Source organism: Ambystoma mexicanum, chromosome 13 (assembly GCF_040938575.1).
Source record: "Ambystoma mexicanum isolate Mex_15411 chromosome 13, UKY_AmexF1_1, whole genome shotgun sequence".
NCBI lineage: Eukaryota > Metazoa > Chordata > Amphibia > Caudata > Ambystomatidae > Ambystoma > Ambystoma mexicanum.
The window spans coordinates 799384493-799410877 of NC_090938.1; the positions used below are offsets into that span (position 1 = coordinate 799384493).

The 26385-nt window shown below is 47.7% G+C and overlaps 1 protein-coding gene across 7 annotated transcripts in view; it reads right to left on the minus strand.

The window, feature by feature from the left end:
* Positions 1-2110: 2110 nt before the first annotated feature.
* PHF1 (PHD finger protein 1) overlaps positions 2111-26385 on the minus strand; it is a 706671-nt gene continuing 682396 nt past the window's right edge. For 6 of the 7 annotated variants that reach the window (XM_069635206.1, XM_069635209.1, XM_069635210.1 and 3 more), the window contains one exon: positions 2111-9811. In XM_069635206.1, the coding sequence (XP_069491307.1) occupies positions 9484-9811 (328 nt within the window). In that variant the 3' untranslated portion in view covers positions 2111-9483. The remainder of the gene's footprint in view (positions 9812-26385) is intronic. The other variant, XR_011283212.1, reaches the window with a different exon arrangement.

Consider the following 26385-nt stretch of genomic DNA (forward strand, 5'->3'; position numbering starts at 1 on the left):
AGAGACTTCCTAACAACCGAATCTCACAGGGCCCCAACATGCCTGCTGTTTCTCCTCTTAGAAAGTTCCTCTATCACCTTTGCCTTTCGGAAGCTTGCTGACAAATTATCACCCTTTTCAATGGGACTGTGCAGTGTGCCCACATTAACATTGTGAGCCATCAGCGCTCCTCCTGTGTATCCCTTTGACCATTTTCATCTCTTTCAAGCACAGAAGTAATTATAACAGTCCAAAAAGGGAAGTTATTATCAGAGAAGGTCTTCTCCTGCCTGGCCCCTACATTTATAGGAAACATTACAAACCTGTCTCCAAGCCAGCTAACAGTTCCTTCAGATCAGGCTGACCATCTGATGACCCACCATTCTTCACAACTTATCAACCTATAGCCAAAACACTTTTCATGGGCAGAATCCTCAAGGACATTACTACCAAAGAGTTCCTAGAATACATTCAAACAACCACTAGTCTGCATTCCGAATCGGAAGGGGGAATGAACCAATTTTGATTTTCAGAAGGGACAAACTCTTGCAGTGAAATGGCAATGACAACACAGTCATCCACATCCTCCTTAATGTGAGTGGTAGCTTTTCATATGGTGAATCCAACCACTTTGTTTAACCGCTAAGAGATTATTTCTGCCTCAATGGTCATGCACTAGAATGGATGTTCGCCTTCCTACAAGATAGAATAGTAAAGGTCAGGCCAGGATCCTTCCACTCTATGCTTAGTGTTCTCAATTGTGGAGTCCCCCCAAGGAGCTGTTCTCTCTCCTTGGTGGTTTAATGCGTACCTTAGGCTGCTTGCAGATGTCACTGTGCCTTTCTCTGTGGCTTTCCAAACATATGCACAAGAAAACCAGATTGCTTTTATCTAGGTGGCTCCTTCTCAGACCAATTGGTTGTTTCATCCCATCTGCCACATTTTAACGACTGGATGAATGACAACATCCTATCGTCTCAATGCATCCAAAACAGAGATTATTTACCTTGACTCAGCTATTCCTCCTGCCCTGCCATTCACATGGCAAGTTAATATAGGCATACCCATGCACACTAGAAACAGTGACAAGAAAAAAGGTGCCTTACATTTTGATGGCCTGCTCTCCTTCAGCCCTAAAATACAGGCCTAATGAAACATACTTTCTTTTTGCATATGCTTGAACACATTTTAGCTTTTCTGAACATGTCCCATAATTTTGAGGTCACAAGGACATTGTTTCTCTCCCATCTTGACTACTGTAACAGCCTGTACCTGTGTCTCCCCATTAGTATTTGCCTACCCACTGCAATGTGATACAAAATAAGGTAGCCAGAGTAATTATGGGGTTGAACCCTACAGCCTACATTGCACAGGCCCTTAAATCTCTTCCTTGCCTCCTGGAAGACATTTGCATAACTTTTAAAACTATTTGCAGAATTAATCGATCTAAAGGGAAGCTGGGCTTGTGTACCTCAAACCGAAACTCAGCAAGTACTGCCCTTCCACAGTACTAAGCCCTGCAGGCGTCTTCTTGCTTACCTGAGCCTGCATTAGTAAAAGGAAGATCCAGCAACAGACAGCTGGAGTAGCTATGGAACAATCTTGCCATCACCTTGAGAGCTTGAGTTCAGAAAATACTATGTCTTGTGACGGGCCCTCGATCACTTGGACATGATGCTGCCTGGATGCTACGGGGCCAGTCACACATTTGTTGGCCTTCAGCTGTGCACCATTTTGTATAATGAATTGCTCTTATACTTGACCTTCCTTCCCTCATCTTTTATTGTATGGGGAGCCCCCAACACTTTCATTGTTATGTTCTAGCACTTCTCCTATCCCCACTTGCACTTTACTGATCTGGAATTTTTCAAAGCTGAGCATGATCTTTCTCCCCATCCTCCTCTATCTTTTGTCGCCCTTAGGTACTGCAACACAACTGCATTTGCAGTTGGCACATTATAAACAAATTAATAACCAGCTGTCCTGTACAGTTCCCCTCCCACCCCCATCCCTGGCTGTCTGTGCCCCTCTCACGCATGCACAGCAAATTATCTTATGGTGTCACACTTTCCTAAGACCCGAATGGGAACACATCACCAGAGTATGTTCAGAATAACGCTCACGGAATAAATTTGTTTTAGCAAGAAACTTTATTGTGTACCCCAGAATATTCTCTATAGTCTCCTACACACAAACAGTACAGCGAACATTCACAAGAGGTCACAGTTTTCGTGTCACATGGTTTGCCAGAGTTCTGACATAGATTTGCAGGGCAGTGTGCCATCATTTCCAACACAGTTTACAAGAAGGGGCTGTGACAGGAGCCATCCACCAGGAGCCCAACAAGGACAAAATGTAGCCTGTGGAAACGTGGTGTGCCCTTCCGCTACAGCTTTACCATTCTTCATGCAGCAGCCTGCAAAACATATTGTAATGCACGGAAACCCGTTTGTGGCATACTTTGTCTTAAGGACGTCCCCAAACATCTCATTAATGGAACAGTCTAAATGCTGCCAGAAAGTGCACACACAATTTCCTAGCTCTTGCCTGTTGGGAAAGCAACTCTGAAGACTTCTGTGGCTGATCACAGCAGAGGCACGTAGCTATGTATCCTGTTATGGAATCCAGTGCTACGCAGCCCCAATATTCCAACATTCTAGAAGGGCTGGAAAGGCCAAAGGTGATGGATGCATTTATCGTGACATTGCTAGTCAAGCAAACATATTTCAAAGTACTGCATTGTAGGCTTTGGCTGCCATGTTCCGTTGTCAAGACACACTGCAAAACAGAACATATTTCCTATACATTATCAACCCCATGTAGGGCCCAGCCTTCATTTACTGCAATGCGGTATTAACGCCCTGTAGAACACTGACTTAATGATGTCATTTACTAATAATTGTTGCAAAATGGCTTATCGTACTGCAATACCGTATGTATTTCACATAGCCTTCTTGGATTTAACACAGAACAGTGCCATCTTACTGTAGCACACCTTCTTGCTTCACTGCATTTTGCCATCAACTTCCTGTACCACTGTTTTGATTACTGCTCTACATTATCACTCCCTGTAGCATGGATTGGATTCACTTTGTCAAGGTATCAACTTCTTGTAGCATTGTCTTTATTAACTACAGTACACTACAGACTTCCTGTAGCACAGTCTTGAGGTACCGCGCTATGTTATAGACTTTCTGGAACACTATGAAATATCACTTTATCTTTAACTGTGATTTATGTCAATACCATACACATTTCTGGAGCACACTAATTTCTGTTCCAATACAATTTACTGCAGTAAGATATTGACTTCCTGTGGCAAGCTGTTGATTTTCTGAGATAAGGTATGAACTCCATGTAGCGGACTGGCAGATACAGAGCGCTGTGATATACTGCAATACAGATCTGTCTGTACCCCGGTGTAATTGACTACAGCGCGGTTTGGGCTTGCTTTATAAAACGGTCTTGATTTCCTGCAATAACTCAATGATTTCCGGTCAAGAATGTCTTGACTTAATGCACTGTGGTATCAGCTTCCCTTTAGCAAACTGCTTTGATTTCCTGCAGAACAGTATGAATGTTGTGATGCACACCTTGATTAGCTTATTCTAACAGATTGTCACTTCATTACAATATAGTAACTTCTGCTGTGGTGCGCGGTGATTTATTGCAACAAGTGGATGAACTTCCTGCACTTTGCAGTGATATAATGCAAGATGACCCTTCTGGAATCCAGTGTCTTGTACTGCAATTTAGTTTTGACTTCCTGTTGCACACACTGACTTCCAGTAAGACATTATTATTCACATCACATTCTGTTGCACAGTACAGACTTCCTGAAGCAGATGGTGTTGGTATACTGTGTTGCAATTCGGACTGCCATGGTCTGTGCTCACCTACTGCAAAATAGTTTGTGTCTCACTGCAAAGTACAACCCAATGTTATTGCATGACCAGATCCAGGTCACTCATGTTACTGATGGTCCCAAAACACTGCAAGGGGTCATCGACATCTATGCCCCCAATGTCGCAAGATCTGTCCTATGGACCCATTGTGAGTCCATGTCCACTTTTGTATCCAGGCAGTGTGTGTTTCCAGGTCACTGGTGTACATCTTCAAAGTGCTTTCATGTGGCCAGTACTTCTTCTCAGCCGTCATTTTCAGGGAATGAACAGTAAACTTTTCAAGACCAGAGAAGAAGGTTCATCAGCTTCTTCACCGCAGGCATTTACATTTATTAAATATCTTTAAAAAAATAAAAACAAAAAGTAATACCAAAATAAACCTTTGTTGCAAACAACTATCTACACAGCCTGTGCCTTGACCTGGCACAGTCAGCCCCAGCGAAGCTGGCTTCTCCACTTACAGGAGAAGTACTTTGGCGCTATAAGCTACATTCACAATCTTATTATGTTGAGCAAGGCTGACAGTTGACAGACATTCCTTTCTGACCCTGTGTCACGCACTCCTTCCCTACTTCTGCAAGGAGCAATCAAACAAAAACACATTTGGAATCCCTAAGGAAGACACAGATCCATGAGGGCAATCAAACGGTCGAACAAGAAACCTTCAGCAGAAACAACCAATCAAGAAGGGCAGTGCCAAAACACCACACAAACACCTCCAAACACACATATACACACACAAACGAAGCAGCAAGGCTGTAAGCACAATGCAAATCCCCAAGGAACAGTCTAAAGTGTAAATGCAATATTAAAATCCCTATACATACCAAGGAAGCGCCACAGACCTGAGCAGAAATCCCCTCCCAAGGAAGAGACGCAGATAATAACAAAATACCTCGCCACTGCACCCCCACCTCTCCCACAGAAGAGCCGAGAGTCTTCGCAGAATACCCCCACCCCCCTTCATGGAAGTGCCTAGAATCTTTGCAGAATACACACATACCTCCACATCCCCAAAAGAATACAGGGTCTTAACAGAATACTCATATCCCACCAAGGGTTTTAGCAAAATACCAATATTCCTCCTACTCTCCCTCCAAGGAAGAGGCAAGTATCATACTGAATAGTTCCTACCCCCACATTAAGCTCCAAGGCTTTTAGTAGACTACACCACCCATGAAGAACCAAGGGTCTTAGCAAACTATCAATACCCCTCCTAAACCTTCTCCAAGGAAGAGCCAAGTATCATACCTGGATACCCATCTTCCTGAGATGCCCCCAAAGTAAGATTCAAGACCTTTAGAATACACCACCCAGGAAGCACCAAGGTAAATGGCAGAATACCCATTATTTGTTTCCCTACAGGAAAAGCTAAGGGTATAAAGTTGCACCGCCACCAAAGTAGCCCTAGGAGCATAGTGGAGCGTAGTGATTCAGATCTAACCCCCTCATCCCCCGTCCCAGGGAAAGCATAGAGGATAAAGCTGACACACTGCCCACACCCAATAAAGTCAACTGTGTAAGCTTTTAATCTCCAACCGAAGGAAGCGTCTGCTGTAGAAATATAATAATCACCCCCAAAGTGAGCCAAGGAGTTCAGCAAAAAAGCCATCCACCAAGAAAAACACAACATGTGAAGCCCAAGGACTAGTCAACAGTGCATGCATAGTACCCCAAGGGAGTCTCAGCAACCCCAGGGAGTGTAGGCACAATACTACACACACGTCAAGTAAGAGCTCAGAATAGAAGCAGAATACTCACCTTTCACAGAAGATCCTATGCGCACACACACAATGCCCACCCCATAAAGATCAGACAAGCCAGCCAAGTCCCCAACCTGCTGAGGATCAAGCTGGCGTGGGAGCAGAATACCGACCCATCCTACCCTGCTGACAAGATGAGAGAGCCAGCCATATCCTGCAGAGGTAAAGTGCCAGTACAAAACACACCCTACTCTTGAAGAGATGATATTGCCAGGACAATATCCGCCTGGTCGAGCAAACAGCAAGAGGACTGGCATAAAGCCAGCCCTGATGAGAAGGAAGCAAGGGAACCAGCCATATCCACCTGCAGCCTAGAGAGAGACCAGTGCCAGTGAAGTCTGCCAAGACAAATGTCAGCCAAACCTGTAGAGGAAAAGGGAAAGAGTGCCTCACCATGGATGTCCTGCTGTGGGAGGGGCAACATGTGAGCACTATACCCTAAACAACAAAAGAAATCCTTAAAAGCAAGAACCATGTGCTGGGCTCCTGTCAAGTGAAAGAGCAAGTAAAAAAATAATTCTACTGGAAGGCAAAGTACTAAACGAAGCTTCTAGCCGAACCAGAGAGGCGCGAGTAATGACACAAGACGCCCAGCTCCAGAGTACCAGCAGAAGACTTGCAGCCAACTCTGCAGAAAAGTCAGAAGTGGCAGCACAAGGCTCAAAGCCTACCCTGAGAAAGAGTCAGAGGTCACAGCATCCAAAGAACCCAGCCTACCCATAGAGAAAGCTTTTATACTGGCAGAAAATAAGCTGGCCACAGCATTCCTGGGATTTTTCTTTTTTTAGTGGGAGGTTCACACCTCTGTACCCAGCAATCGATTTCTGTTAACCTCCTACCCCTTAAGAGGGGTTAGACAAGAATGTTGTGACCAACGTTTATTCCAAGGTATAAAATCAAGACAAATCCAGAGAATGAGGGTGAGAGAATGTAAGGCAGTGCACTGGCAGAACAAAACAGGATACGGGAACTAAGTCCCCAAAAATAACAGTGCAAACACGACATGCCGCCAAGGGTGGGCGTATGTACCTATGCAGTGCCGCCTCCCCACCACTAAATAGCAACAGCAAAAACCCCTGAAAGCAACATGGTCCATAGACCCCAGCTGACCAAACAACAGTGTGAGCACAATAGCTCCTGGAAGGGACGCGACTCTAAGCACAATACTCCAGGAACGAGCTATACAAATGTGACCATAACACACCCTAGAAGAGACACGAGTGTGAATACAATACACCCTGTAAGTTACACGTGTGAGCACAATTCCCTTGAAAGAGGCACAAGTGTGAAGAGAATATCGCCAGTAAGAGGCATGAGTGTGAGCATAATACCCCCAGGTAGAGACAAGTGTAAGCACAAAAGCCATAAAAAAACACTTGTGTACAAAAATATCCCCAAGAAGAGACATCTATGGAGACGACAAACTATGAAAGAAGTGCAAGTATGAGCACAATACCCCCTGGAACGGTGAATCGTGCAAACGCAATACATGTTGGAAGAGCTAAGAATGTGAGCAGAATACCTGTGAAAGCGTGATGTGTGTGAGCACACTACATGCTGGAAGAGCCAAGAGTGCAAGCACAATACCCGTGAAAGAGTGAAGCATGTGAGCACACTTTATGCTGGAAGAGCCAAGAGTGCGAGCACAATACCCGTGAAAGAGTGAAGCATGTGAGCACACTTTATGCTGGAAGAGCCAAGAGTGCGAGCACAATGCCCGTGAAAGAGTGAAGCATGTGAGCACACTTTATGCTGGAAGAGCCAAGAGTGCGAGCACAATGCCCGTGAAAGAGTGAAGCATGTGAGCACACTTTATGCTGGAAGAGCCAAGAGTGCGAGCACAATGCCCGTGAAAGAGTGAAGCATGTGAGCACACTTTATGCTGGAAGAGCCAAGAGTGCGAGCACAATACCCGTGAAAGAGTGAAGCATGTGAGCACACTTTATGCTGGAAGAGCCAAGAGTGCGAGCACAATACCCGTCAAAGAGTGCAGCATGTGAGAACACTTTATCCTGGAAGAGCCAAGAGTTCGAGCACAATACCCGTGAAAGAGTGAAGCATGTGAGCACACTACATGCTGGAAGAGCCAAGAGTGCGAGCACAATACCTGTGAAAGAGTGAAGCATGTGAGCACACTTTATGCTGGAAGAGCCAAGAGTTTGAGCACAATACCTGTGAAAGAGTGAAGCATGTGAGCACACTTCATGCTGGAAGAGCCAAGAGTTCGAGCACAATAACCGTGAAAGAGTGAAGCATGTGAGCACACTTTATGCTGGAAGAGCCAAGAGTGCGAGCACAATACCCGTGAAAGAGTGAAGCACGTGAGCACACTTTATGCTGTAAGAGCCAAGAGTGCGAGCACAATACCCGTGAAAGAGTGAAGCACGTGAGCACACTTTATGCTGGAAGAGCCAAGAGTGCGAGCACAATACCCGTGAAAGAGTGAAGCATGTGAGCACACTTTATGCTGGTGCGAGCACAATACCCGTGAAAGAGTGAAGCACGCAAACATAATGGCCCGCCCCATCCCAGGAAGAACCAGATGCACCAGGATGAAGCTGCACTCCGATTCACTGTAGATTAAAGCTTGCAAGGGCACCCTCGCTTCTTAGGAAAAGCCACGAGTGTCAGCCGGACATCATTCCCCATTCCTGCCTGTGAAAAAGCCTGGCGTGTAGCATGTGCGAAGCAGCAGCCCAGTCTGGGTCAGTTCCCAGGTTCTTCACTTTCTCTTCTTGTTCAGCTTCCATTCTGCCTCTCTCCCTTTCTGTCACTCTTTCGTCTACTCTCCTCGTTCATTTGTCCACCCTCCTTGCCCCTCTACAAAGCCTCTTTTGCTCCTTCAGTCTGCCACATTCCCATTTCCCTTTCTCTCTCATTTCCTTTATTCCACGGTTTTCTTTCCCAGGAACCTCTCTCACTACCCCTTCCTTCAACCTCCATTACATTCTTTTCTTTTGTATCCGTGGGCCCAATGATCACTCTGTATCCCTTACCATAATGCCATACCTCCCCCTCGCCACATCTCTCAGCCTCACTTAACCTTTCACTTGTTCTCCCTCTTGCCTTGCCAGTACGTCAACTCTCCCACTTAACATTCCCTATATCTATCTCTTTTTTCCCCCCTCACACCTACCTTTCACTTTCTACTTCTTTCTCTGCATTTGTAACTTGCCCCTGGCATTTACCTTGTCTTTTCCCCATCACATTCTGTCTCTCTTCACTATCCAGCAGTCTTTCCCATCATTGTCTGGCTAACCCCCTTCTCTTGATCTAAAGAGGTCTTCCCATGCGGACTTTCCCCATATGATTCCATTTTCTTACTGCTTTGTTGCCTCTCTCTTCTACTAGCCTCTTTCATGCCCTTATTCTCTCTCGCTCTTACTATGTTGCTCATTGGTCTCTTGCCTTTCTTCTTTTCACTCTGTTTCTTCACCCTCCTATCCTTTCTTTTTACTCCTCCCTTTCTCTTCAATTGCTCTCTTTAGTAAATGCCTCTCTTCCCCACTCATTCCCATCCATCGCTCTCCTGTCCAGTCGTTTGCCATCAGCCTTTGCCTCTCTTATGAGATTCCCTCGTAAGGAGTCTAATATGCCCTTTTGCTTGTACAGGTCAGTAAAGAGGGCAGCATCTCTTCCAACTCAAGAGATAGAAACGTTTCCTTCCTGACACTCTCTTGAATCTATCTAAATTTCTTTCATAGTTTTCCAAAACAACGAATGGCAGTCGCCGTAATAGAAGAGGAAGACTTCTGTGGGGCGTCCTCCGCCCCAAGTGCCATATGTCAAAGTGCTAAATGGAACTCTCATTCAGTGTGAGGCTTGCCTCCCTTCCCTCAGAGAACGCTGCCATCTCCCCACTCCACCAGGTACTGCACAGTCCCATCCAGAGTCTCTCGCCGGGCCAGGATGCGAACTGACTCTCCACGAGCCAGGCGTCCCACGGCTCCAAAGTAGCTGGGGGACGAATGGGGGGAAGGGGTGCTGGTGCTACTGGAGGGGTGGGCAGGGGGGTCCTCCGGAGACTGTGTACTGGTATATGCGACAGGGCAGTGATCGCAGGGAGGCATGGAAGGCAGGGAGCGGCACGTTGTTCTTTCCAGATCGTCGGTCTCGCCGGATGGAGCAGGGTAGGAAGAATTGTGCAGGTTAAGTCCTTCTTCACTGCAAGACACACAAGCAAAGAAAAGAAATCAGCATCTTGCAGGACACATGGGCTGTCGATACACACCAAACATAGCAGCAACCTCACAAAATCGAAATACAAAAACACTTAAGCCTCTACAATTCTGTGAATTCCTAGTAAGAACCCCAAGATTTACAAGATACCATCACCCTAAGACAAACATTACATACATGTAATTATCTTTCTGATGCTAGTACCTGCTTAGATTCACATGCTTTTCATCAACCACATCGAGTGGTTGGTGCACAGTATTAGATCATTTATTTTTTATTTAAAAAATGGACGTCGACTGGGCATTCCTGTAATACTATCCCTACTGTGACATGTACTGTACCCATGATCCCTCACGCGTCGAGGTCCTCAGGTGTTATTTTTCTGACATGATTTTACGTGGAGTGTAAGTCTTAATGTGAAGAATTGTTTGAAAAAACCTCACATAGTAAACATGTTGTCTATGGTGCTTTTACGCCCAAGGAGGAGAGGCTGGGGTGGGTGCATGTGAATTTAAGCAGATCCAAGCATCAGAAAGATGATTACAGGTATGTAATGTTTGTCTTCTGAGGTTTGTGGATCTGCTTAGAATCACATGCTTTGCATAGACTAGCAAGCAGTACCAAAAGGCGGCGGTGGGTTGATAGAAGGAACCGAAGCAAACACATGTTTTAGCACTGCTTTTCCTACCTATGAGTCATTCCTGGCCTGAGTGTCAATACAATAATGTTGTGTTAACGTGTGTACTGGACTCCATGTGCAGCCTTGCAGATAGCTTCTCGTCGCACAGTAGCGATTAATGATAACGTAACCCCTGTACCACAAGTGGAGTGTGTCTTAGGCATAAATGGCAGTGTCTTGTTTGACAAGTGTGTAAAAGTGCATCTTAAGATCCATCTAGAGATAGTAGCCTCTGAGAAAGGGTGCGCTTCTCTGACGGATGCTAAGAAAACAAAGAATTGTTCCCGTTTTCCTGAAAGGTTTAATCTTATTTAGGTAGTACATGACTGCCCTTTGAACATCCAGTGTGTGGAGCGCTCTTCCCCTGAATTTTGAAAGAAAGAATTATGGGTGTGTTCTTAAGACCCCCCGTGTTTTTATGTATTGTGACAAAGGTGTCTGTCCCGGACAATGCCTGAAGCTCACTTATTCGCAGAATAGATGTAATCGCTATGAAAAAAGCAACCTTGTAAATGAGATCTTTGAAGCTTACTTTATGGATTAGCTCAACAGGGGGGCCCATGAGCTTGCTTAGGACAATATGTAAATACCAACCTGGGGGTGGGTTTGCAATTATGGAGTAAAGTAGTTTTACTCCTTCCATGAAGGCTCAGATGACTGGAACTCTCCATTAAGAAACTTTATGAGGTTGTATAAGAAGATAGAGTAGCAAGATGGACTTTTAATGAATTTAAAAAAAAGACCCAAGTCTAATACGTGCAATAGGTAGTGCACTATATGTGATGGTGAACAGTCAATAGGGTTGACATTTGATTGTTTCTACACCATACTACAAATCCTTTCCATTTGTTAAAATAGCTTCTAGTGATGGGCTTACAGGCTTTGTTTAGAATTTTCATGCATCTGACAGGCAAATTAAGGTGTCCAAACTTTGTGATTTCAGGAGCCAAGCAACTATGTTGGTTGCTTGAGGTTGAGGATGTAGTGTTTATCCCCGAATCTGTGTCAACACGTTGTAAGGACATGTTAGTTTCATTGGTGGGCAAATGGACTTGAGGAAGTGGGAAAACAACTTTGACAAGTCCATATTTGAGCTTTTAGAATCCTTGCTAACATCTCCTGGTGCATCTGGTGGATAACTTTGATTAATAGTGGTGTTGGAGGAAAAGCATAAGCATATTTTCCAGACCAACTGATCCACAGTGTGTTCCGCTTGGATTCCTTCTGTGGGAACCTGGAGGCGTAATTTAGGCATTTTTAATTTGCTCTTATGGCAAATGGATTTATGTCTGGTTGCCCCCCAACGTGGACAAATGTCGCTTAGAATGTCCAAATATATCTCCCACTCGTGTTCTGAGGGCTGATATGTGCTTCAGCTTAGCGTATCTGCTAGGCAGTTGTCTCCCCTGGAACATGTTGGGATTGGATATGCATTCCTTTTTGGAGGCCCGAGTTACATATCCTCTGTGCTATCGTGGACAGACTGAGGGAGTGAATCCTGCCTTGTTAGTTGATGTAAAACATGCCTGTTGTGCTGTCAGTAATAATTAGCACATTCTTCCTAATTAACTGATGCTGGAAAGCTTGAAACACTTAGAAAACTGCTAGCAACTCTAGAGTGTTTATATATTATTTTTTTTTTCTTTATTTGGTTGGTTGATAAATCAACCTTTCAAATATAACAATATAACGATTATTTAAGAACAATTGAGAACAATTTGCAATGCACAATATACATAGTACAATTAAAATTGCAAATGAAACATTTTAAAAAACTTTTTTTTTCCCACAGCTTTTGAACAGTTGCATATTTCAATATTCGTAACAATTACAACACTATATCCAAAAATTGTACAATTGCAATTCTAAGTCCCAGCTTGTTGCTTGAAAAGATTCTGTGCCAGATTTCATCAACAGTCAAAGGTACATATGTTTGCAGTTGCTTACTGAAAAGTTTCTTTCTTGTCACAACTAAAGCTGGGCAAACCACTATTAAATGTTTCAATGTCTCACGACACATTTTGTCATGGCAGAAGCGACAATGATTTAAATCATCAGTGACCAAGCCCCTCCTGGCCATGATTTCCATTGTCGGATATAGGTTAAACCTGAAACGCAGATATTGTTGCCTTATATAAGGTGATGGAAATTTCAGTAAGTAATCAGACATTACCCGGAATCTTTTGTGACCAAATAGCTGAGTGTCAAAGTCCTTGTAAGTGCAACATTTATCCCTGGTGCATATCCAATCTTTTTGATACAATTTTAGTTTAGCTCGGTTTGGATTTGTCAAAAGGACAAGTAAAGGTATAGAAGCATCAGATAGAGCATTCAAGACGTAGTTTCTCCAAGTGCGTGGAAAAAGATGGGTTAGAATTCACAAGGTAGTATGCAACAGGACTCAAGATATTACGATGTTCAAGACCTAAAAGACATTTGCGTAGGAATGAACACATTTTCCATATTAATTGTACATGAAGTGTAATCAAACCAAGTTCATACCTTATGAGTGGCAATGGGGTACAGTTAGGAAGTTTTAGCAATGCTTTCCAAAATTTAGACTCGAGCATGTCCCATACTGATGAGCTATGTATTAGTTTAGTTTCAGCACCATACAATATTATAGGAACCACTTTTGCTTGGTAGAATGACATAACATGGTGAATTGAGAATTTACCTAATTTGGACATTAGGAACAAGTTACTTACCTGTAACTGTTGTTCTCCAGCATGGGTCTGGCATGGATTCACATGCTCATGAATATTCCCCGTCGTCAGGCTGGGAATCCTCGGTAAAGAAAAAACCAGTATCAGTTTCGTTTCTGATCTGTCTTTCGTAGTAATAACCAATCACTGGTCTCTGCGTCATACTGACCACAGCCAATGACTGCCCTCTACCTAAGCACCGCCTCTGGCAGCCATCTTCAGATTTGGAAGCACGTGAAGTGGCAGTATGACCAAGTGAAGAGCCGCAGAGGGGTAGGCGGGAGGGTTCGCATGTGAATCCATGCCAGACCCATGCTGGAGAACAACAGTTACAGGTAAGTAACTTGTTCCTTCTCCAGCATGGGGTCTGGCATGGATTCACATGCTCATGAATAAAGAATACATAGCAGTACACACATGCACAACCACGGGAGGTGGCAAAGGCTCAACATTAAGCATCACATCAACTCAACATTAAGCATCTTACCTCCTCACCAGGCTCACCTCAGGCGAACAGGTTGCGCAGCACTGCTTGGCCGACCCTGGACTCCTCCCTGGAATCCCGGTCGACGCAGTAGAATTTCGTGAAGGTGTGCGTCGACCTCCACGTAGCAGCCCTGCATATGTCCAGCAGGGGCACACCAGATAGGAACGCCGTGGTAGCTGCGATCGCTCTGGTGGAATGGGCTCTCGGACGGCCAGGCAGCGGTCGGTTTGCCAACCGGTGACAGTACATGATACAGCCGGAGAGCCATCTGGAGATGGAAGCCTTCGAGAGAGCCTTCCCCTGATTGACAGGTCCAAAGTTCACAAAGAGTTGTGACGTCTTCCGAAACCCCTTCGTGCGGTCCACGTAGAACTTCAGCGCTCTAGCTACATCCAGCGAGTGCAAAGTCCTTTCAGCCGGCGACGAAGGCGACGGGAAGAACACAGGTAACACCAAGGGTTCGTTGAGATGGAAGTCCGACGGTACCTTGGGCATGAAGGAGGGGTGCGTCCTGAGCACTACCCTCGTGTCGTGGAAAGTCAAGTACGGGGCCTTGCAGGAAAGGGCCTGGATCTCTCCCACTCGTCGTGCGGAGGTGATGGCCACAAGAAAAGCTGTTTTCCACGATAGAAACTTCAACGGGGCCGAGTGCAGAGGCTCGAACGGAGGTCCCATGAGCTTGGTCAGCACCACGTTGAGCTCCCACGCCGGGGCCGGAGCCTTCACCGGCGGGAACGATCTGAACAGTCCCTTCATGAACTCTTTCACCAGACGATGAGACCACAAGGACGTCCGCCCCGTGGTTCTGGTGTATCGGGAGATCGCAGCAAGATGAATCTTGATGGACGCGTGTGCCAAACCAGCTTTGGCCAGCGTCAGCAGGTACGGCAGTACTTGGGGAGCCGTAATCCGTAGAGGGTTAATCTTCTGTGCGTGGCACCAGACAGAGAACCTCTTCCATTTGTGTCCGTAGCATTTAAGAGTCGAGGACGCCCTGGCCTTTGCAAGAACCTCTCTGCAATCGGCCGGTATGTCGTATCCTCCAAACTCTAGCGCTGCAGGAGCCAGGCCTGCAAGTTCAGCGACTTCGGGTCGTGGTGGAGGATGGCGCCTCCTTCCCTGGAGAGTAGATCCGCGTCCGCCGGCAGCTTGATCGGCGGGGACGCTGACAAGTCCAGAAGGTCCGGGAACCATATCTGCCTCGGCCACGCAGGTGCGACGAGGATCATCCTGCACCGTGACCTCTTGAGCTGGTTGACGAGCCGGATTAGCAGAGGCAAGGGAGGGAACGCGTAGAGGAACAGGCCCTCCCAGGGGAACGAGAAAGCATCGCCCATGCTCCTCGTCTGGGGAAACCTGCTGGCGAACCTCCGGCACTTGGTGTTCGTCGCCGTCGCGAACAGGTCGATCTGGGGTGTGCCCCACCGTCGGAAGAGGCGATCCACCAGATCCTGCCGTAGTTCCCACTCGTGGCACGAGCGCAGCTCCCTGCTGAGTGAGTCGGCGATGGTGTTTTTTATCCCTGCCAGATGAAACGGCACCAGAAAAATCCCTTGGGCGACGGCCCAATGCCACAGGTCCTGCGCCTCCTTGGACAGCGCTGGGGACCTGGTTCCGCCCTGTTTCCTGATGTAAAACATGGTGGTGGTGTTGTCGGTGAAGATCCTCACCACCTTGCCCTTGAGGGACGGAAGGAAGGACCTGAGGGCCCAAAACACTGCACGGAGCTCCAGGACGTTGATATGCAGGGACTTCTCCGTCGGGAGCCAGAGTCCCCTCGCGTGCAGATTTTCGGTGTGCGCTCCCCACCCTTCCAGGGAGGCATCCGTGGTCACAGTCTCCTGGTGGGCTGGGGTCTGGAAGTCCATGCCCGCCGTCAGATGCGCGCGGGTGCCCCACCACCGTATCGCTCGTCGGAAACTCTCGTCGAGCTTGATCCTTTCCTCGAAGCTGCCCGTCGTCTGGATCCAGCGCGCATCCAGGAATTCTTGCAACGGGCGCATCCGGAGCCTGCACATGGGAATGAGGTAGATGCAGGAAGACATCATCCCGAGGAGGGACTTGATGGATCTCACTTTGGCCGCGTCGGCCACCAACATCCGTTGCACCTTGCCCAAGATGGTCCTGGTCCTCTCCTCCGACGGGGAGGCCAGAAGGGACACTGTGTCGAGCCTCGCTCCCAGAAACAGTGCGACTTGCGAGGGCACCAGGTGGGATTTGGCGTAGTTCACGGAGAATCCCAGGTCCGTGAGGAGTTGGACGGTCCTTGCCGTGTGGACCACGGCGAGCTCCTTCGTCTTGGCGCGGATGAGCCAGTCGTCCAGGTAGGGGTAGACGTGAATCCCCTCGCGGCGCAGCTGCGCCGCCACCGGTGCGAGGCACTTGGTGAATACCCTGGGTGCCGACCGTAGTCCGAAGGGAAGGGCTTTGAACTGGTAATGACGCCCTTGGACCACGAACCTGAGGAATTTTCGGTGCCCCTTTAGGATGGGAATGTAGAAGTAGGCATCCTCCAAATCCAACGACGATAGGAAGTCTCCTTCCTCCAGTTGACCCAGGACGTGCTGGAGGGTGACCATCCGGAACTTCTGCGCCTTGATGAACTTGTTCAGCCGTCGCAGGTCCAGGATGGGGCGCCATCCTCCCGTCTTCTTCTTCACGAGGAAGTATCGCGAGTAGACTCCGGAGCCCCGAAGCCTCTTTGGGACGAGTTCGATGGCGCCCTTTCTGAGCATCGCCTTTACCTCCAGGAGAAGTTGAGGGACGTGAAGTTCTTTCCTGGCCACGGGGGGGACGCGCGGGCACCTTCTTTGAAACTCGAGCGCGTGGCCCCGGGCCAGGGCGTCCAGCACCCAACGGTCGGTGGAGATGGACTCCCACACGCTGACGAAGCCCGCCAGCCGGCCTCCCACCCGGGTGCTTCGGTGGGGGCCCGACCCCACGGCCGGTTCAATCCTGCTTGGACGCGGCCTTGCCGCCTTGACCTCCTTGGCGACGACGGCGGGGTCCGCTAGACTTGCCTCGTCCTCTGTAGGCCTCTTGCGACGACGAGCGGGCCGCTTGACGGTAGGAAGCGAAACCGCCGCCGGAACCTTTGGAGGCGCCCTTGCCTCCGCCGCTCCGAAAGGGCGTCCGTCGTTGCTGCAGGACTCCAAGGGCCCGGGCCGTCTCAGTATCCGCCTTGATGGCCTGAAGGGAATCGTCCACTGTCTTCCCAAACAGGTTGTTCCGTCGAAGGGCATGTCCAGGACTCTGGTCTGGACGTCCTGCCGAAAGTCCGTAGCTTTGAGCCATCCACGACGTCGAAGGAAAACGCCGTTGCCCAGCTGGCGGAACCCAGTGTCGGCGATGTCCGTCGCCACGGTGATGGCGTGGTCCGAAGCCACTTCACCTTCCTGGAGGATCTCAAGGGCCTCCGCCCTCTTGTCGTCCGGCAGAAAATCCAGCAGGGGAGCTATCTTGTACCAGAGCTCCCTGTCGTAGCGGGCCACGATAGCCAAGGCGTTGGCCGCTTTAATCGTCGTCGCTGCCGACGAGATGACTCTACGTCCCACAGCATCCAATTTCTTTCCCTCGCCGTCCGGCGGGGAAGTCGATGTGGAGGCCGCACCCCCCCCCCGCTTTCTTCCTGGCTGCCGCGGAGACGACGGAGTCCGGGGTAGGCTGCGCCCGGAGGCATAGGGGGGCCGTGTCCGGGACCCGGTACTTTTTCTCGTACCGGTCTCTTTTAGCTGGCGTAGTGGAAGGGTTCTTGAGGAGGGAAAGGCCCTCATCCCAAATGTCGTCCAACAGAGGCACTGCGAGGACCGTCTTCCTCTTGGCCTCGCGCCGCTGATAAAGGAAGCCTTCCTTTTTCTTCTCCTCAGGGCAGAGTTGGAAAAGCTCGGAAGCCCTGGAGATCATGGAGTGGAAAGATCCGATCTCGTCGGGCGGAGAGGCCCTGGTGGGGGGCGACGACGGAAAATCCTCGTCGTATGCCTCGTCGTCCGTACCCGTCGCTGCCGTGTCAGTCCCCGTATCATCCCCTCGGGTGGACGGGGAGGAGGGCTGGACGGGGCGCGACGGTTGAAAAGGAGGTGGAGGATGGATCCTTCTTTTCTTGGTAGGGGGAACACCAGAAGGTCCCGGTTCTGGATCCCCCGACGGGAGAGGTTCCTCCGTCGGTAACGGTAGCCTCGTCCTTATCTCGGTGCATAAGGACTGTATGGCCAACAAAATGGCCGCCGAGTTGTCTCGCGGCGCTGGCAGAGGGGAATCCGACGGGCGAGCAGGGGCCCCGTCAGTATCCTCGACGATGTCGTCGTCGTCACCCGCGTCGGGGTCCATTCCGACGGGCTGGCCTTGTTCCACGCCTAGGCCGTGGCTTAAGACCTCGATCAGCTCCTCTTCTGAGGTAGAGGCCGACTCTACGACGACGCCCTGCCCCCCCTTCTTCTTCCCCACGGAGGGTTTCACGGGGGTCCTATCGATGGGCACAAAAGAAGACTCCCTCCGAGGAGGCAGGGAGATTCTGGGCCCTGAGGTCGCCACCACTGGCGCAGCCTCCACAGGCTGAGCCAGGGCCGCCGCGACCGTTTCGATAGAGGGCTTGGTCGGATGGATCAAGGCCTTCACCACCTTAGGTGCGCTCACCACCTTATCCTTGAGGGAGGGGGCACTGCCACGCTCCTCCTCTGCCTTAGAGCTCGACCGGGGCCTCTCCAGGAGCTTCGCCGGGTGCTCGGCCTTCCTCTTACCCGACCCAGAGCGTTGGCTCGTGGTTGATGGTGCCGGGGAGGGTGCGCCCTGCCTGGCGCCCGTAGAGCCCGACCGTTCGGCGCTCCCGGTGCCAGCGGACTCGCGGTGCTTGGCCTTATGTTGGGCCCCCGTCGCCGGGGCGCCCTCAAAGGTCTTAGAAGACCGCTCGGATTTCTTCTTCTTCTCGCCAGACGTGCTCTTACCCTCCAGCCAGTTGGCGAGACGTTGATGACGGTCCTTCATGGTCCGTTCAGACATGTTGCCGCAAAACGCACAGTCCTTCTCCACGTGCGTTTTGTCCTCATGAAGGCAGTAAAGGCAGAAAGAGTGTTCGTCTTCCTTAAAGACGTTCTGCAGCTGGCATCCAGGGCAGACCCTGAACAGCTTTCCGGGCGTCGAGCTTCCCTTCTCCTGGGCCATCTCCGAGACCGGGCCTGAGAAGCTTCTGGAGTCCTCCGAAGTGTAGCTCGACGAAATCTTCACCCTTGAGGGGCACAGACGAATCCGACACGGGTCCCCGTTGATCGGATGTAGGATCGGTGGAGCTTGAGGCTCTTTTTGACCGAAAGAATTGAAGTTTTTTGTGAAAAAGCGCGAAAAATAGCACTAACGCTCGAGAGCAATAGCACGAGGATCCCAACACATGAACGTGCGGTAAAAATCTGAAGATGGCTGCCAGAGGCGGTGCTTAGGTAGAGGGCAGTCATTGGCTGTGGTCAGTATGACGCAGAGACCAGTGAATGGTTATTACTACGAAAGACAGATCAGAAACGAAACTGATACTGGTTTTTTCTTTACCGAGGATTCCCAGCCTGACGACGGGGAATATTCATGAGCATGTGAATCCATGCCAGACCCCATGCTGGAGAAGGATAGTTGCCTGTGATTTTAATGTTTGAAGCTTGTATAACAAAGAATCTATATATGATTTTTCTGAGATTTTGTTATAGATTGAAATGCCCAAATACTTATATTCAGAAACATTCTGCAATTCAACGTTTTGCAAATGCCACTTATATGTTCTTTTACCGGCTGCTTTTGCATTTGTCAAACAGGTCACTACTTGTGTTTTTTCCAAATTGATGGTAAGATTGTTATTTAAAGAATAGGTGGATAGGGTATCAAGTAGATTTTGCAAGCCTCGTGGAGTTGTTGATAAAAGAACTAAATCATCTGCATATAGCATCCATGGGATGTGTCGTCGTCCCAGTTTTGGTGCATCAGTTAGTATGACAGAAAAGGACGCGCCAAGATCTAAAATAAACTGGTTGAAAAGAAACAAGGCCAGGATGCAACCCTGTTTAAGGCCTCGAGCTGTATGAATAGGCACAGATAGCAACCCTTGTGTTTATATATTTCCTGGTAAGTTTGCGTGACCACATTCCTTGTGCTGTTTGGTGGAGACAATGGGCTCCCCAACCTGAGAGTGATGCGTCTGTTGTGATTGTAAGGTGTGCTGGTGGACGGACAAAAGGTTTTCCCTGTAACATGTTTTCTTTTGTCCATCATTGAAGAGCCAACGCCAGTGTTTGTGAAACCTCCCCTAGATTGTCTCAATTGCCTTCTGCCTGCGACCATTGTTCCACTAACCACTCTTGCACCGAATGCATGTGAAGCCTTCCTTGCATGTGACACAATGAAGATGCGCCATCATGCAGAGAAGGCGCATAACCCTTCTGACTTATCTACTGACCGGCTGTTATTTGCTGTATTAGGCTAATGTGTCTTTTGTTTGAATGTGAATGCCCCTAGGAATTGTTTTTGTTGACTGGGGATTAGGCTTGACTTCTTTGATAGAAAAGCCCAGTCTGTGCAGAATATTTGTTTTCTGCTTATTTAGCTGACATACTTCTGATGCCTCTTCAGTTATTAGGCAGTGCCCAGAGAAGGGTACACTGGATTGCTTTCTCTGCGTAGGTGCGCTGCCACTACTGCTAGTACCTTTGCGAATACACGTGGGGCTGATGTGATCCCTAAGTGGAGCATCCGGAATTACTAATGTGCTTGACCCACTTGGAACCGTAGGCACTTTCGATGTGCTGGCAGAATTGAAATATGGAAGTATGCATCTTCCATATCCAGTGCTGCCATAACGTCTCCTGTTTTGAGCAGTGGGATGACCTCTTGTAGTCTTGGCATCCTGAATTTTTGTGGCTTTACATAAGTGTTTGTTCAATGGCTCCCCTTTCTAGCCGTATTTGAATTTCGTCTTGACGAATATATACATGTTCTACTGGTATCCTGTGTCTCGGGAGGTGATCACGCGGTTGTTCTTAAAACTCGATTCAATAGCTGATGTTACCATTGACAGCATCCACATGTCTGAGGTGGTCCCCTCCCATACGTGGGCAAATTATATTATGCTACACCCTACTGGGTGTGGTATGGGAGGGGACCTGGAACAGCAGGTTATTTTTGGGAGCGGATGAACCTTTTGAGCCTCTCCCTCTGCCCCTTCTGAATTGAGGACTGGGAGGAAGACATTTGCCCCTGGTTTCTGAACCATGCAGAGGAACCATGAAACTGAGGGGTAAATTGTCTGTGCTGCAGACCTTGAGTAGCTTTGGCCATGAATATTCTGCCAGCTTGATTGTGTTCCTCTCTGCTGAAAAGGGCGGTTTGAAATTTGATTCAATGTTTTCAGTGTTTCATGGTCCTTTTTTGCGTTTTCTTGGGCCTGATCGACTGCTTTGCCAAATAGAACATAATTTTCTATTCGCATATATGAAAGAGTAGCTCAAGTCTCTGCCCTGAAACCTGAGTTTTTGAACCAAGCATTTCTCTTTAATTCAGCTACCACCGCAATGATTCTTCCAGCAATATCTGCTGCGTCTAGGGAGTTTTTTAGTACTGCATTTAGTCTGTTTCCCTTCTGATAAGGCTTTCAGTAGTTCTGTTTTTAGGGGCTCATGGGCGCTAGCGGTAAATTCTTCTACAAGGTCCAATTCTGCTCGATTGAAACTATTGAAACTAGCCATTAAGGCTATATTGATGGCAATACACATTTGATATGCCACAGAGATTGCTACCCCGTTTACTAGGTCAAAAAATAATTTTTCTTTCTTTGTCAGGAGGGGCCTCTGATGTAACCAATTGGGTACCGGACATTTTACGTGTTGTGGTTACGGCTTAAGAGTCTGGTTTCAAGTGACCTTTGATAAAGAGAGGGTCGGTAGGAGCTGGTTGGAACCTCTTTCAACTTGTGGGTTAAGTGTTTATGTTACTGGTTTGATGTATTGCTTTAACACTAACTATACTATTAGTTGTTAGCCCTGAAGACAAAGACCACTCCGAAATGCATTGGCTTCTGCACGGCATACTGCATTTTTGAAAAGATGAAATAAATACTTACTGAGTTTTTACCTATTGGTATTTTGTAAAGGAACATGTTGTTGAACTGAGTAATGAACCAAAGCATCTCAAATATGAAGATAGTTTAAAAACGTACGTACTGCGAGCAACAGGTCAGACCAGGGTCGTTCCCTGATCCCTTTTGGTATTGTTTTGTCCAGGTGCTGGGGATATTGTTCCTTGTTTGCTCCAGAAATTTTGATTGATTTAACATTAAGAATTCTTTAACATACTGAGAACAATTATCTGATAAATTGGTGGTGCCCACCCTTACCCAATTTAAGTGTTTATGTTAACACTGGAATTGTTTGCGAGGGGCCTAGTTGGCTTTTTTCAGATTTAAGTAAAGGAATGTACTGACTAACCGGTTTCTTCTCTTTGAGGAAATAGTCTATGAAATCTGCATCTTCCTCACATTTGTGTGTGTTAATTTTGAAGTAATGGGCCTCTTTTCTGAGCAGAATATTATGCAGTAAATTGTCATCAATAGATTAAGAGGAGAGGGGGTCATCAATGTCTGATGTGGGCACAGGAAGGTCTGTGCCTGTGTTTTCTTCCTAAAATCTTCCTCGTCTGTATATGGCATACATTACTTACCATAATAGTATTTCTGATGTTTGTATCTGCTTAGATTTGTATGTGCTGACAGCTAGTGGTAGGTGCAGAGTATTGCACCTGTTTTCGAAGTTTGAAAAGGGACGTTGACTGGACGTGTTTGTAATATTATACCTAGTGTGACGTCTACTGTACCCATGATCCCTCACGCGTCGAGGTCCCTCAGATTGATTTGTTTCTGACATGAGGAAGTATGGAGTGTGTGCGCAGAGAATAGGTAAATTGTGATGAGCCCTTGAACCTTCCACTCCAAGTCAGGAGGAAGGGTGGGTGCATGTGCATCGAAGCAGATCCAAGTATCAGAAATATGATGATGGTAAGTAATATATAACTTCTGAGGCTTGCGGATCTGCCTAGAAACACATGCTTTGCATAGATTAGCGAAAACGTGGTGGGTTGTTTGAAGGTAGAGTGGCAAAAAGATGTTTTAACACCCATTTACCCACCCGAATGTCACCCTTAGAACGTGTATCTATAAATTAGTGTTGTGGGAAGGTATGAACAGAATTCCAAGTCGTAGCTTTGCAAATGACATCTAAGGGGACATTTGCAATGACAGCAAGAGTAATGAAATTATATATTTATATTGCGCTCGTACACACGTGTTTCAGAGCGCGACCAGGAAAAAAAGAGAGGGGAACAAGGGAGAAAAGAAACAGAAAAACAGCGAACTTACTAGGCCCAGTGACATTTAAGAAAGCGCAAGTGCATGGGAAAGGAAAATGGGCGAAAAGTGCATGGAAAGGGAGGAGTGGAAAGTGCGAGGCAGAGGAGAGAAAACATAAATAAATATTAAATAGAATAAATAATAAATAAGGACGATAAACCACGGTAGTGCAGCCAGCAAGTGGCAGGTGAAAGTTAGAAGCTGAGGCATTTAGCTATCATGCTTAATGTCTCTGCTTCGTCTGGCAGGGCAGCGCTCCGGAAAGCAAGCCCTCTCAGGACTTTCTCGCCGGAGCCCTGTCATTTCTAAGAGTAGATATGACTAAAAATTAGCCCAGGACGTAGCGGAGACATTAAGCATAATAGCTAAATGCCTATGTTTCGCCCTGGGCTAATTTTCAGTTACAGGAGCTACATTTGGAGACGGTAGGGCTCAGGGAGCATGCCCTGCTCCTTTCCCAAGTGTGGCAGGCTAAAACGGTGTCTTTGTGAAAGAAAACCAGGAGTGTAGATTTTAGGTTAGGTAGGAATTGTCTGGGTCTCTGACAGGAACATAGCTGCATGTCAACTATTTATGGATTACATTATAATATAAAGAACGGGGAGTAGCGGGAAGCCCTATGGTGTGAATACCCGAATGAATTATAGACATGTCTATATTTATAATCTAAAGAATGGCCGCCAAAGGTAACGGCCTGTAATTGGTGTCTGTATGTTCGCTTAACGGATGACGTGGTCTAGGATCGATAGAAAATGTTTGGCTGCAAGTTTATTGTTTACATTAGATCTGAAGAATAGCTGCCATAGATTATGCACATACACTTAGGTAAGTGCACCAACTTGTTTTTATGCTTGCCAGAATGCTTTGGGATGGATGGGGTTATGGCAATAAAACGTATAAAGCGCCCATAGGCCCAGAGGCATCTTGGCGCTAAAAACACACACAAGGCTAGCAAACAATTTTACCTAAAAGAGTGAAGTTTTCAACAGCCGCCTAAAATCCAGATGATTATGGGTGCGTCTCAGCGCAAGCGGTAACCTATTCCACAGCTTAGCAGCTGCAATAGAAAAGGCTTGGCCTCCCACTCTTGCCAGATGAAACGTAGGAACTACAACTAAACACACATCTCCAGAACGAAGAGCCCAGCTGGGAATATAAGGAGCAAATGTATCACAAAGAGAATCTGCCCCCCTGCTGATAATAGGCCCTATGAACAAGGCATAGAGCCTTAAACTCCACTCGCCTATGCACCGGGAGCCAGTGAAGAGACCATAAAACCGGAGAAATGTGAATTCCATAAGGCGAGTTGGTAGCCAACCGATCGGCTATATTCTGCAACACCTTTAAACGATGAATAAACCCTACAGACTGAGCCAGAAACAAGGCATTGCAATAATCTAATCTGCTAAGGACTAATGAGGCCACAACCGGACGCAGATGACTAAGCAGGAATGGTAAACCTTACACAGTATCCTCAAATAGAAGTGACCAGGCTTGCAGATTGCGCCACATGGGCAGCCATAGAAAGAGTAGAAGATTGAATTACCCTCAAGTTTCTCGCCACCGTCACTGGAACAGGGAATACACCAAGTGCAGAGGGCCAGAAGGAAGGAGTTCAAAGAGTGGGAATTAGAGGTCGAACCCTCCCCCAGAATTTCTGTCTTGTCTCGTTCAACTTCAGCCAATTGCAGTCCAGCACCCCCACCCTCTGCCCCCTCCCCCTTCACAGCCACCAGGCACAGACACAAGGACACCTCAGCCCTGGCAAGATCAAGTTGAACCAGGATCTGGGTGTCATTGGCATAAGAGTAGCGCTGGAGGCCGAAGGAGCAGACAAGACAGATACGAATCTGTATATAGATGTTAAAAAGCAGAGGGTACAATGCGGAGCCCAGCGGAACACGGCAGGTCAATGAGTGAGAAGGGGAAAGCAAAGGAGGAATAGAAAGAGATTGGCCCCAGTCAGCCAGGAAGGCTGCAAACCAAGCCAGGACTGGCCCGTAGAGGCCAGGAAGTAGTCGACAGTGTTCAAGGCCACCGAAAGATCGAACAGAATCAGCTCTGTGTAGATTAAATGGAAGGATATCTTCACTGCCTTTGTTAATTTTAAGTATGTATAATAGACTAATGGATGATGTGGGTAAACATTTTTATGATTGCTCAGACTGTAGTGTGATGGACGAGTGGTTTTTTTGGTGCCCCGGTTGGACCAGCCAGAAGGAGGTTTTTAATTCTTATTTCACTGTTACTTGTATGTATTGTGGCGAATCATGGCATTAGGTCGCTTTGCCCCAAGGCCGACCCCTTCCTTGTGAGGCTAGGGAGGTGAGGCGCTATCCGATATTCCCCTTAGGGGTGGTAAAAAACAGGAGGACCTCACAGGGTGGGATTTACCTCAGGGTGGTGTGGACCTCAGTTCTGTGATGGGACTCCCTAACCAGTGTGCCCTTGAGATCTCCACAAACCCCAGATAACCAACCTGAGAGTACTACTGTGATGTATTGTAGTACACCCTCTTGTATTCAGAGGATGACTAAAACATGACCAGGAAAAGACATTTGCATACCTTTTCTCAAAGTACTGAGAAGAAGATCGAAGGAGTGATGCGGATTCCTCCCTCGTCAAAGATAGACAATACTGAGAAGAGGAGGCCCCATAAAGACATAAAGATCACCCCATGGAAATCAGTAAAAGTCTTTGACAGTCTGCTAGAGAGGGATCGGTTGCAGAAAATAAAAATAGAGAAAGGGCCACGAAAGAGGAGAAGCTGGCATGGACGCTGGAAACCCAGGAAAGTTCAAACCTGGGAGTGGAGGGACAAGCTGCAGGGGTCGGTCCGCGACAATGAGGACACAGAGTCCAGGATGGAGGGGCTCTCCGGAGAAGGCATGAGTGTCGAGGCAACAAACAGCTGGAAGAAGGTTGTCTGTAGTGTTACCTCGCTGTAGTGGGCCATTCGGTCCGACAACTGTGCTGGAACCGAAAGACCAAGTACCTCGCAGGACCAGTTCAGAACGTCGGGGAGCTGAGAACAGAGAAGCAGCCGAATCCAAGACCCAGGAAGAACCAGTGAGGTGGTTGCTCCAAGAAGGTAACAGGGGTCACAGTAGACACAGTATGAGCTTGGGGAGGATTAAAGAGTGCATCTGGAGTAATCTCCCATATCACATTATCCACCCTAGAGCTACCGACCCTGAAGAGTACATCGGTAGTACTCTTCCACGCCACAGTAGTGTGAGAAACCAAAGGGTATCTCACTAGTCCCTGGGGGATCTCTCTCTCTCAGGTGGCCAGGGCACGGCCATCGTCTTTGGATCC